Consider the following 13,452-nt stretch of genomic DNA (forward strand, 5'->3'; position numbering starts at 1 on the left):
AGGCCTGAGGAGCTCGCTGTATCTTTTTTAGTGTCTAGTTTAGTGGCAAGAAGGAACATGAGACGTGAGAGAAAACTGTCCATCTTTTTGCAGCCTGGAATGGTTTAATAGAGGTCATCCAGCTCTGATTTGGGTCTCCCATAATGTTGAAACTGTATCTCTCCATTATAGCATGTCTTCTGTTTGCTCCCAGCAGTATAGTTTTATCTTTTCCCTCTAACCTTTTGTTCTTCCCACATAGGCTGACAACAGAATATCCAGGCCACTATGGTGAGGAGATGGACATGATTTCCTACAATTATGATTATTATATGCGAGGGGCAACAACCACTTTCTCTGCAGTGGAAAGGTGAGCCTTCCCCATGGCAAGGTTGGAGTGGTCAGAACCAGCTCCCTGCAAGGGTCATATCTGCAGGATTTTTGATCTGGGGTTTTCCCTACTTTAGTTTCCTACTTGGTCTAGGTTAACTAAAAGATTGACATTACAATGGAAAACAATGGGAATTGAACCTACTTTGTGGAGTAGCTCACCCTTGGAGATGAGGATGGGTTCCAGATTGCTCAGAGCAGGAGATGCCAAGTTGGTATTCCATGATGGTTTATGCTCTTCCTTTTATCAGTCTTAAAAAGCATTTTTTTCCTGCCAAACATGTTAGAGAGGACAAAAATGATTAAAAGAGTGCCCACTGTTGAAATGAACCCTGTCCAATATCACTTCTCTATATGATCCTCACTTTGGGTTGTGGGAAGGGAGAGAAAAGAGAAGAGAGGGGACTGGAGAGGAGAAACACGCAAAACTCACCAACTATATTTAGAAACAAAAATGGAGAACTTCAGAGAAAAACAGTACTAATTTTTTAAAACCCCTTTCTCTCATAATCAGTTTCCAATTTTATCACAAATACATCAAAGCAAAACAATAAGAGGAAAATAAAAATTCTTCTCCCTGCTAATAAAGAAAGAGATATGAATAAATTCAGGTGTCAGAAGGTTGATTTGACCTACTTATGGTTAGGTGATCATCACTTTACACAGCAAATGAATTCCTGAAAAGTTACCACTAACTGTTTAGCAAATAGAACAAAACCTAACTCATTAATTCATTAAATAATAGAATGACAAATTTGGTTGGGACATTTTTGTGTATATTTATGTTTTTAAGTGCAATGATATCATACCTAATTGGAGTTAACTTATTTAATATGACCTTTAATTAAAAAAAAATTAAACAGAAAAAACAAACATGAATGAAATCTGAAAAGATGCAATACAGGTTTCAGGCTCAATGAACAAAAACCCTTACATTTATTCATAGAAAACCCCCTCAATTCTCACACATTAATTGTTTGCATTTTACATACCTTTTTATCTAGCTTAGTTATTATTTTCACAACCCACATTTTGAAAGCATGGTTCTGGTTGACTGGATTGGAATGAACTAATACTGATACTAGCCAATGTTTCCTCAAGGGCTGAGGTGCTCGCTATATCTTTTCTAGTGTCTAGTTTAGTGGCAAGCAGGAACATGAAACGTGAGAGAAAACTGTCCATCTTTTTGCAGCCTGGAATGGTTTAGCAGGCAAATTAAAAAATAAACTACAGTGAGCTATAACCTCATACCAGGCAGAATGGCCATCATCAAAAAGTCTACAAGCAATAAATGCTGGAGAGGGTGTGGAGAAAAGGGAACCCTTTTACACTATTGGTGGGAATGTAAATTGATACAGCCACTATGGAAGATGGTCTGGAGATTCCTTAAAAAGCTAGGAATAAAATCATCATATGATCCAGCAATCCCACTCCTAGGCATATGCTCTGAGGAAACCAAAATTGAAAAAGACACATGTATCCCACTGCTCTTAGCAGCATTATTTGCAATAGCTAGAACATGGAAGCAACCTAGATGTCCATTGACAGATGGATGGATAAAGAAGCTGTGGTACATATATACAAAGGAATACTATTCAGCTGTAAAAAAGGAACACATTTGAATCATTTCTAATGTGGTGGATGAACCTAGAGCCTATTACAGAGAGTGAAGTAAGAAACATAAATATCATATACTAATGCATGTATATGGAATCTAGAAAAATGGTACTGATGAATTTATTTCCAGGGTAGCAATGGAGAAACAGACACAGAGAATAGACTTATGGAGGGAGAGGGTGAGATGTGTGGAGTGAGTGCCAAGGAGACATACATTACCATATGTAAAATAGATAGCCAATGGGAATTTGCTGTATGACTCAGGAAACTCAAACAGGGGCTCTGTAATAATCTAGAGGGGTGGGATGGGGAGGGAGATGGGAGGGAGGTTCAAGAGGGAGGGGACATATGTATACCTATGGCTGATTCATGTTGATATTTGACAGAAAACAACAAAATTATGTAAAGCAATTATCCTTCAATTAAAAAAATTTTTTTTAATGAATAGGGAAGATATTACTTCTCACCAGTTAAAATAAAACAGGTCAATGATGTGACACACACAAAACTATATTTAAGAAAAAGAAAAGGAAAAACCTAAGAACTCAAAGCCCTGAAGGGCAACATTGGACAACAGTATAGAAGGGTGCTCAATGTTCCTAATGATGTTTCCACGTCAACGAGAAAATTAGTTTGGCATTTTCTGTTTAAGGAGACAGGAAGGAATACAGTAAAGAGAGTACACCATCCAAAATTTCCTCAAAATAAATATAATTTGACAGCTAAAATGTCCAGTGGCTATTGACTTGGACATTTTCAGTTATGTAGTTTAACCTAAAATCTTGGAAAACTGAGCTATTCTATCATGCATTTGTTTACAATTAATATACCCATGCAATTTTGCCGCGGTCACTAACAATCAGTGGTGTGAAGATCCACAACTTGGATTTCTCCCGCTCTGCTGAAAGATGCTGAGGTCATCACCTTCAAGAAGTATTTTCAGTGTAGGACTCATTGGGCAGGAGCTTTTCCTCCACAGGCAGATCATAGTGGTTTTCTCCTGGAATGGAGTTGCGCAGCTGGGGCACAGATAGCTCTTTGTTGCAGGAGCCTTTCCCATGCGTTGCAGATGTTCAGCAGCAGCCGGACCCCTCCACACTAGATGGCAATAGCAACCTCCCCTCCCCCAGAGCTGTGACAACAACAACAATAAAAATCCCCGAGGAGCGAAACTGCCCCTTCCTGAGAACCACCATCCAGGAGGGAAATCAGAGACTAAGCCTGATTTGAATAACTTGGTTCTTTTACAACCAAGTCTAACTTTTGCTTAGCATCAATTAAAGCCTTTTGAAAGAGCAGCGTGAATGCCTGGCTCAAGATCTTATTTAGCTATGTCTGTTGGCATAGAGATAAATCAGACTTGTCTACAGTAATGAAATTTATTTTATAAACTCACATGCCACCGATTTCCTAACCTCCATCTGAAACAAGCCATGTTCTCTGTGAACAACTGCAGGAATAAATACTAATAAATAATTGGTTACCCAGGCTCTTGAAAACTTTTTATACTTGGGCAGCCTATGCCCATTACTCTAAACAACCTCAAGCAGCAGACTCAAATTACAAAGCCTGCCTTACTGTGTGAGCAGCCTGTTCCATAGCTGTTGGCAAGAGTTACCTCCCAGAACTTGAGAGTGGTCAGCCCCACCTTCCAGATTTGCAGCTTGATGATGATCTTATCAGTGTTGGTGTCTAAGAAAAATTGATCTGGGAAGAGGCCTTTCAGACTGAAGAGGAAGAAGAATATTCTAAGGTTAAATGACCCCACTGTGCTTGGGAAGCATTTGCGTGGCTATATACAGAATGACTTTTTTGCCCTTCATCAGGACTTTGCAAAAGATATGACAGCCGTGTTCTCAATGGGGGTATGGGTGTCAAGTTACGGAGTCATTGTGGTATCAGATAAAGAGCAAGATTTGAGTTCAACAAACTTGGAACTTGCAATTGTCACCTAATTATGTTAATAAAGTTCATGTTTCTCTGAGTCCACTTCTCCACCTAAACAATGACATATTGTGAGGAGTAAATGAGAAAATATGTAAAGCATCTAGTGCAATGCTGGACATACTGGAGGACTCAGCGAATAGTGGTTACAGTTGTCATTACCTTCGCTGCTATCATTGTTAGATAATATCAGACCAGAAGAGTGCTATGCAGAGTAGGCTTTCAATATATTTTTGTTAAATAGGTGAACAAAGGACTTGGGCTAGTCCTTAGCAAAGAATGTTCCTTGAAAGGCATCCACACTATATTTTTCAAAACTAAACAATTCTGTTTTCTCATACCTATGCCTGACCATCTAAACAAATATGCAATTCAGTTTCTGTCATGCAAAAATAACAGGCACTTTCCTTTTCATGTTAAGGCTTTTAGAGTTGTTTTCTCTCTGTCCACTTCCCTGTGATAGTGTTTTCTGAAGAGGGTACAGCACAGATCCCAGCACATTGTACGTTCTCAGAAAAAGAAAGAATGAGCAGATGGATAGCCAATGTAAGAGATGATTCTCTACAATGAAATGAAGAAAATGTTAAGTAAATGTTTTTATCCCAAGCTGTTAACCTGTATGTCCAAGAAGGTGCTTTTGAGACGGACCAGTGATCAGCTGATCACTGGTAATAAACAGGACCTAACCACACTGGCGACCTAGTTAGTCCCCTCCAAGATGCACCTTGAACTGGGTGAGGAGGTGTCTAGGAGTCCTGACCTCATAGACAACTACCAATAGGTTTTCTAGAGACTTCTTAGAGATGTTTCCTGAGAGGAAAGTGAGATTAGGTATCCCTTAAGTTCCTAAATTCTCCAAAGATTGCTCATTGCTTTATTCTTCCCAAGGTATCTTTTCTCACTGATATTAGCTCTCTGACTCTCTCCCTACAGGGATCGCCAGTGGAAATTCATAATGTGCCGGATGACTGACTATGACTGTGAATTTGCAAATGTTTAGATCTGCAACCTACCAATCTGAGTGAAGGGAAGAGGTCCAGGAGGCCTGAGGACTCCACAGATGTTAACATCAGCAGGGAGTCCTAAGTGGTTTCTGTTGCTCTCTTTTCTTCTGCTCAAGCTGGTTGGTAGCTGGAATGCCAGTTTTCTGGGCTTTCTGACTAGTATCACGCTTATAGTAAAATCCCTAATTTCTCACTTTCAACATGTTCCGTAGAAACCCTTTTGTATGAGTGACAATGGCTCTGTTGCACACCATATATTCTGTGTGCACATGCACAGCCTGAAAACAAGCCTAGTTGCTTGAGCACCTGTCTCAGCTTTGCTGTTGCTTTTACTACCCAGTGAGCTGCCTGGTGCTGAGCAGTACCTGTGAGGAGGTTCAGTAGTAGAATGAAGGGGCAGAAATTGAAGAAGGGGACCAGGAATGCTCTCTGGAGCTCTGTCTGTTTGAAGGAAACCTAGGATCTTCACAGAGAACAGACCTTCTGCCTTAGGGCGACCTGCTTCCACTCTCCCACTCCACATAAGCCATACTTGCCTAGAAGTTCAAGTGCAGAGCTCTGTGCTCCAGGAGGGAGGAGACTAGGAGGTGAAATGGGGAGGTGAAATTGTTTGGGCCTGAAAGACTGAGGATTGGAAGAATTTCCCAAACTGGAAAAAGATTGTTAGCATGCCCAGTAATGAAAATGAGCACAGGAACCAGAGAAACCTGTGAGAATCAGTCTCAAGTAAGACAAAAACAAGGAGGATGAGAGAGGTCAGAGAATGGGACTCAAGTTAGGAATCTGGAGGAAAACTGAAAAAGGAGTTTGACTCTCCAGCACCTGGAAAAACTGGCAAAGGCCCTGTAGTTGTGCGAGCTACTGGCAAACTCATTGATTGGTTTCCGTTTTCTGGATGGGAAAGGCTGCCCTGGGGGATCTACTTCTTTTCAATGTGTAGTTTAGGGGTGTCTTTTGCAGAGATGGCACTATTTTTCCTCCTCCTGTGATGTCCCCATCCCCAGCCCTTTGTACTCTCTTCATCATAAAAAGAATAAAAATATTAACATTCACTATGTTGCAAATGTTAAGGGTCATTTTTCTCTCTCTGTGCTAAGCCACTTCAATCATGTCCGACTCTTTGCAATCCTACGAATTGTAGCCCTCCAGGCTCCTCTGTCCCTGGGATTCTCCAGGCAAGAACACTGGACTGGGTTGCCATTTCCTTCTCCATTTTGCTCTCTGCTGCTGCTGCTGCTAAGTCGCTTCAGTCATGTCCAACCCCATAGACGGCAGCCCACCAGGCTTCCCTGTCCCTGGGATTCTCCAGGCAAGAACACTGGACTGGGTTGCCATTTCCTTCTCCAATGCATGGAAGTGAAAAGTGAAAGTGAAGTCGCTCAGCTGTGTCCGACTCTTAGCGACCCCATGGAATGCAGCCCACCAGGCTCCTCCATCCATGGGATTTTCCAGGCAAGAGTACTGGAGTGGGGTGCCATCGCCTTCTCCGACTTTGCTCTCTACTCTTCCCCTTTCTGATTATTCAGAAAATATAGCGTCTCATTGTGATTTGTGCCAAGCACCATGCAGGGCACCAGGAATCCAATAATGATAATGACAGAGTATGAGAAATCCAATAAATAAAGCATAAAGTGCTAAGTGCTTTCATTAAGGATTGGATAAAGGGTGGAATCACATTTCTTTGCCCTTGAATCTAGCTGATTTGTCCTCAGCATCCTATGGACCTCCTCATGCCAATGTGTCACATGATTTTTGACCACAGGGAGCCTCTACTTTCTTTATCCACACAGTTTGCCTTTTCTTTTCAGATCTGTGCTGTGCTTCCCTTCTCTTCTCTCTCAGGAGACCCAGGCAGGCAGGCAAATCCACAGGGATCACCTACCTTGTTAGGCAACCCATCCAGGTGGCCAAGACAGTGAATTTCAGCCAGTGAAGCTGGCATTTCCCAGTGAGACCTCGGTATTAGGAAGAGAAAGGCAGAGCTAAAGATGTCTGCCTTTGACTTAATGCTGAGGCCCTTTTTCACATTATATTTCTGCTTTATTTCTTCCATTTCACTGTTTCCATGTCTCTGGCAATTTTCATTTACACCAAGCTTCCCTGTGTTTTTTCTCACAAAGGGCACCATTAATATTTTAGCAATTGCAGCTTTGGGTCAGGATGGCAGCCAGGAAATGGACTTAGCCGGGTGTGTGGAGCACAGCTGGAAGAGAGACAAGCAACGCAGACTGGCTGACTTAGCAGCCATGAAGGAAACCAAAGGCTGGGGAGGAGGTGGGGGAGTAGGGCACCAGAATGCTGGAGGCTCGGGTTGGAGAGGTACAACTGGGAGCAGCAGTCCAGGAGACTGCCAGACAGCACGAGTCAAGGAAAAAAAAGTAATACAGCAATCCAATATGTGTCTGTGCCAAGTAGAATAAATGGAGAGAAGAACTAAGAGAAAAGCTATTTTTGCATATAGGCCAAGGACAATAACAGGAAAGTCATCATCAGCTTGGTTCAAATCTGAATTTATACTTTTTTTTTTTGGTCAACCTCAATCAGAAGAAACCAAGTGCCAGATTGAGGCTTCATCCCTGATCTTCTGACTGTGATCTCTCTCTGTGCTCTCATTACTCCAATCTTTCTAGTAACCTGCACACTACCTTAGACAAACCACCTCCCCACTCTATGAGGAATTTATCCAGGTGATATTGTGGTTTCTTGCAACCTCAGAAATCCTGTGAATGCTGAACAATCTGTCCCAGATTGTTTACAAATTCCTAAGGCATTTTCTTCCGGAGAAGAAGCCTGGGATGGGATTTGAAAACGTAGTTCCTGCCCCTGGCTCTGACAACAAGGTGCTGTGTAATATTAGACAGATCCCCAAGCCCACTCTTTCCTCATCTGCCTGGTTATGAGCAGGAGTCCCTTTTCCAGTAACTTCACAAGAGGGTGGTCACAAAAACATGGGAAGAAAAGAGATTTGATTCCTGCCTCACAGGGCCTACAGTCTGACAGGAAGAGATGAGAAAACAGACAATGAAGACACAAGTGCAGGAAAGTTTCCTGAGGAAGCCAAGCCCATGGCTGGCCCTGAAGGACCCATAGAACTTGTGAAGTGAGTGCAAGAGGGCCCCGGATTCCAACAGTCAGGGCACAGATCCTTGTTCCATCACTTATCAGCTGCATGACCAAGGCTCAGTCACCTACTTTCCCTAACACTCTATTTCCTTACCAGTAAAGACAATAATTTGAGATGGAAATGGCAACCCACTCCAGTGTCCTGGGAAATTCCATGGATAGAGAAGCCTAGTACAGCCCATGGGGTCACAAGAGTTGGGCACTACTTAGCAACTAAACAACACAACAAAACCTTTTTTTCTTTGGAATCCTAACTCTATAAAAGTCACTAAAATCCACCTGCAAAGCAGAAAATGTGAGTTCAGTCCCTGGGCCAGGAAGATCCCCTGGAGAATGAAATGGCAACCCACTCCAGTATTCTTGGCTAGAAAATCCCATGGGCAGAGGAGCCTGGTGGGCTACAGTCCATAGGGTCACAGGAGTTGGACATGGTCTAGTGACTAAACAACAACAAAGACAATAGTAGCACCCACACTGTGGGGTTCTTGTAAGGATTAAATACGATCTCATAGTGTCTTGCCCTAATAAGGACCCAATAAATGTAGTAAGAGAAATAGAATATTACTAGCATACTTTAGAAATAATGTTCCTTGTGTAAATTGGATATTGGTATAGATGAAGAAAAGGAAAATTCATAGAAGAGGTGAGATCAGTTTTGCTATCATCCACTTATTTATTCATTTATTCACATTCGGTCACTCAACCAATAAATTATTAAAGGCTTATTATATATCAGCCACTTCACAAGGCAGAGTTCCTGCATTCCAGAGGATTATAAACTAAGGGAGTCAAACAAGCAAGCAAATCATCACAGTCCAGGTTGGTGAGTCAAGAATAGGTGGCATTGCAACAGAGAGTGGTGAGAGGTTAGGGTGGGAAAAGGGAGAGTGGCATTTCAGGCAATGGAAACAACATCATGGAAGGCATTAAGGATGTAAAGGCTTAGGAAAGTTTCCCCAGAAAACACTGATGCCACCAAAGTGTCTGGGAGGCACAGTACACAGTCACAAACACCTAAGGATGTATAGGTAGCTCCCATCAGCACCATAAGGCATTCCACCATGTGCGCATATTAATAATTACAATTATGGTATCTGGAACTCAGATTGCAGCTGAGGCCTCCTAGAAATCTAGGGAGAGGGAATTTATCCAATCCTCTCTCTGCTCCATGCACCCAGATGCACAATGCCATGGCCTGGGGAGTTCTCTCCATCCTGGGTGTTCATCCATATATATTATCTTTATGGGTCAACTGCTTCAACCCAGACTAGAAACTCAGCATTTTTTTAGTTCCTACAGAGGAATGTAATCTCATAAAAGCATTAATGAATGTACAAACTCAAACTAAAAAATCAAAGAACAAAAATTTAGACATTTTGGTTGAGGCAGTCTGAATGCAGGTTGGAAAAGAATTTCCATACACTGAGCATTTCAGAATAAAGTAAGTTTATTAAGAACAAAGAGCAGAAATAATGTGACCACTGTGAATGCACTAGACTGACCTCCTGACAGACCAGGGAAAGCTGACAGTTTTCATGGATTAGTAGCTAATTTTTATAGCCTCGAGACAAAGAAAATTACTGCTGGAAGGTTGGCAGTAGGTGATTGGTGGGAGCACTATAGGGGATTTACTGGAGTGGACATCCTTGCCTATTTTTGGAGTCAGGAGGCTTGCTAGTGATGATCAGGAGGCTTTTGGTGATAGTTGTAAAGGGGTTCAGTTAGCTTTAGAGGTGTTCTTGGTTCTAGGCTCTGCTTCGGTGGCCTTGGGGCAGGACTCAATAATTTCCTTCTTCCATGTTTATTTATTGTTCATCATGTAGTCAGGGGTTTTCCCCCTTTCTAGCCGGTCCCTTGTCTAGCTTCCAACCTACTTGGTTCTCTCCTTATACTTCCAGGTTCTTCTCCCCCTTTTAGTGAAGGAAATTGTCACTCAGTACAGCCTGCATCCAAACAGGTATGCACATCAGGTGGCCAACACAAGCAAAGGCCACAGAGCCAACAGCATCTACTCTTACAAAGAAAATCAAAGAAAAGGAAAAAAAAAATCTTACAAAGATCCAGTCCATTTTAACTAAACCTTCTGTTTAGTTTTGTGAAATTAAACCACTGTGTTAAGAAGTACTACCAGAGCCTGGTTACCATTCTGGGAGCCAGAGTCATGAAGGTAAGTGAAATCTTTTGCAAAATGGGGTCTGGATCTAACTGGGGTGTTTATCCATTACCAAATGCACTCAGGTTAGTTGCCCTGAGGCCTGTGAGATCTTAGTTCTCCAACCAGGTATCAAACCTGTGTCCCCTGTATTGTGAGATAGATTCTTAACCACTGGACCCTAGGGAGGTCCTTACCTGTGTATTTTAAAACCTATTTATTAGGTTCCTCTGTGCCTTCTTAAGCACTGGAAATGTTTCGTTTGTAACCTTCTTCTCCTTTTCCTAATACCCCCTAAAGAAGCCCAGTTATCCATGTGAATGAATATCCGTATCAGTGAAAACTGCTGAATAGAAGCATCTTTTAAAAAATGCAAATTATTATATCCTCTGAATTCTCTGAATGGTAGCATTACTGTTTATTTCTTTATTTTTTTAATACTTCTCTGCCTTTCCTAACATTAAAAAACAATTACCATTGATTGTGTTTATAATTTTTTAAAAGTAATTTTAATCTTATGGGACACGAACAGTCACCAGCTGCTAAACAGTTCAGCCCTAGGACTCTGTTCCAGCTGAAAGGTGAGCATATGGTGACTTCATGGAAAGAGAGAGATTATAAAACCAGACTCTTTCATCTAACAGTCTGCCTAGTGGGTTATAATTTAATAGGCAGAATTACCTGCTCTTTCCAACATCTCTCACCATCCCCAGAGACAATGGAACAGATGTTCATTCTGTCATATGGCCAATGAGAAACAAATATTTAAAACCCCTCCACTCATTGAAGTGCCCTTGCTCTTGCTTGCCCTTCAGGACCAAGCATGGGACTCAGCTTCCCCAGAAAATTTGCAGTGTTTGCTAAGACTGGTTCAGGGTCCCCTCCTGGCTTCTCAGTAATCCAGTCTTTGTTTGCATTTCCCTAAGGGAAGAGGTCCTGACTTATTTATTTGTAGGTTTCTAGTGCTTAATAGGATGTTTTTACATATAGTGGGCATCCAAGACTTATGCTTTAAAATTAATCTGGATTTCCAGCTGGTTTTCAGTTTTTATTGGGAAGACCTATCACAGCTCTGGGGCTTCCCTGCTGGCTCAGTGGTAAAGAACCCGCCTGACAATACAAGAGACGTGGGTTTCATCCCTGAGTCAGGAAGATCCCCTGGAGAAAGGAATAGCAATCCACTCCAGTATTCTTGCTGGGAAATCCCATGGACAGAGGTGCCTGGAGGGCTACATTCTTTGGGGTCGCAAAAGAGTCACACACCACTTTGCGACTAAAACAACAACAAAATCAAAGCTTTAAGGAATCAGTAATTGGAAACATGTGTAAAAGCACTTTGAAAATTGCATAGCTGTATTAAGAAGCATGGTATTATGATAATGTGTGGTTTAGAAAGGAGTTAATGCCCTCTCCCCCTGGAGGGAGGGCATGGCAATGCACTCCAGTATTCTTGCCTGGGAGAGCCCATGGTCAGAGGAGCCTGGCAGGCTACCGTCCACGGGGTCGCAAAGAGTAAGACACGACTGAATCAACTCAGCATTCACACACGCAATGCCATTTCCCGCTTTCTCTTCAACATCATTAGGTAATCATTAATTTCATCCTTCTAAGAGCTACTCATTAATGATGAATGAGTTGGAAAACATACTAGGCAGTCACAACTGTTACTTACATGTTCAGAAGGTGTGTCACCATACTAAAAACCAGAATGTGAATTTTAGTGTTTTTATGACCTTTTCAACTATATTGAAATCAACATCTGGGCAACAAGTACAGGACTTGTTGCTATTGTTCAGTTGCTAAGTCATGTCCAACTCTATGTGACCCCAAGAGCTACAGCTCATGAGGCTCCTCTGTCCCTGGGATTCTCCAGGCAAGAATAACGGAGTTGGTTGCCAGTTCCTTCTCTAGGGGACCTTCCCAATCCAGAGATAGAACCCAGGTCTCCTGCATTGGCAGGTGCGTTCTTTACCACTGACCCACCAGGGAAGTACAGAACTAGGCATTTGTTAAACATGAGGTAGCACCTAGGTAACTAACCCTTGAAGAGACTGAGGGGCTGAGGGCAAAGGGGCACAGGTTGGTAAATTGGTATAGCTCTGTATGAATTTGGATGCATTTTGAGTCTTATAATAGCATATGAGTTCCAGAGGATAGGAGGGAAGTGATTTTTGTTTGATATATCCCTATACAACAAACATTTGATAAGTAAATACAAGTAGAGTCCTAAGACAAGCAATAACACAGATTAAAATTTTGTGAATATAGACTTTATGACCCTTGTTTTTCCTTGTTATTCCCACAAAGAGTTGACTTGTGAGACTAGCTGGTGATTAGCTGGGCTGAAGCAGTGAAGCCAGTTTCTGAGAGTCAGGGTTTCCTGTTCATGACGTTGCCTGGCAGGCATCCATAGACCATGCCTGTGTGTCACATCTTCCCTCTCTGGGACTGGTGGATTTCAGCTGACCTGAGTGTCTCCCAGATCTCTTTTGTTGGCAGACTCAAAGGTGGGCTCATTAGCCATTACCCCTTGGAAAGATGTCTTTGGGAATCAAACATGCTCTGAGTCATACCTGCCTGTCCCCTACTGAGACAGTATAATGTCACTGACAGTACAATGTCATGCAAATTAGTTCTGCCCATGGCTTCCAGGAGGAAGGTGCCAAACACCTCTCACAGTATAAAACAGCACAGCTCAAGCTGGAGAAGGACTTCACAGAAATTCAGAGCCAAGGCAAGCTTAATTCTCTACATGCATAGGTAAGCCTTGATAAAAACCTTTGCAGAGGGATAGAAAAAAAAAATGGAAAGATGTGGATGAGTGGATTATTGGTAGTGGGGGCATCAGACTCAGCCCTTCCCAGAATGGCACCAATGCTTGTTCCAAATCCATAATCCTACACATCTGTGCTTTTGTACATTTAATGTCGACTGTTACTTCAACAAGGTATCATTAATCACTTACTTTGTTCCTGGAACACACTGAAGGAAGTCACAAAGCCTAAAACATACTTCTTTCCTCAGGAAGAATTTCGTTCTAGTTGGGGAGCCAAGGCCTAAAATCCAGAAAGGTTAGAAATCAAAAGAAAGCTGTTTACAGTCGAGGGCCCAGTGAGTGACAGTCAAAGGCACAGGGAGTGACACGCTGTGAAGAAGGATCACTATGTGCCTGACAGGAATAGAACGGGACAGCTATACAGGTAGTCGGAGAAGTCCCAGTAGGGGCGAGAAAAATGTCACCAC

At 42.2% G+C, this 13,452-nt stretch overlaps 1 protein-coding gene across 1 annotated transcript in view; it reads left to right on the forward strand.

Annotated features, from left to right (window-relative positions):
• DPT (dermatopontin) overlaps positions 1–5,986 on the forward strand; it is a 37,064-nt gene extending 31,078 nt beyond the window's left edge. Inside the window, exons 3-4 of the mRNA XM_006054331.4 lie at positions 242–349; positions 4,864–5,986. Coding sequence (XP_006054393.1) covers positions 242–349; positions 4,864–4,930 — 175 coding nt within the window. The 3' untranslated portion in view covers positions 4,931–5,986. The remainder of the gene's footprint in view (positions 1–241; positions 350–4,863) is intronic.
• The last annotated feature ends 7,466 nt before the right edge of the window (positions 5,987–13,452 follow it).

Source organism: Bubalus bubalis, chromosome 5, assembly GCF_019923935.1.
Source record: "Bubalus bubalis isolate 160015118507 breed Murrah chromosome 5, NDDB_SH_1, whole genome shotgun sequence".
NCBI lineage: Eukaryota > Metazoa > Chordata > Mammalia > Artiodactyla > Bovidae > Bubalus > Bubalus bubalis.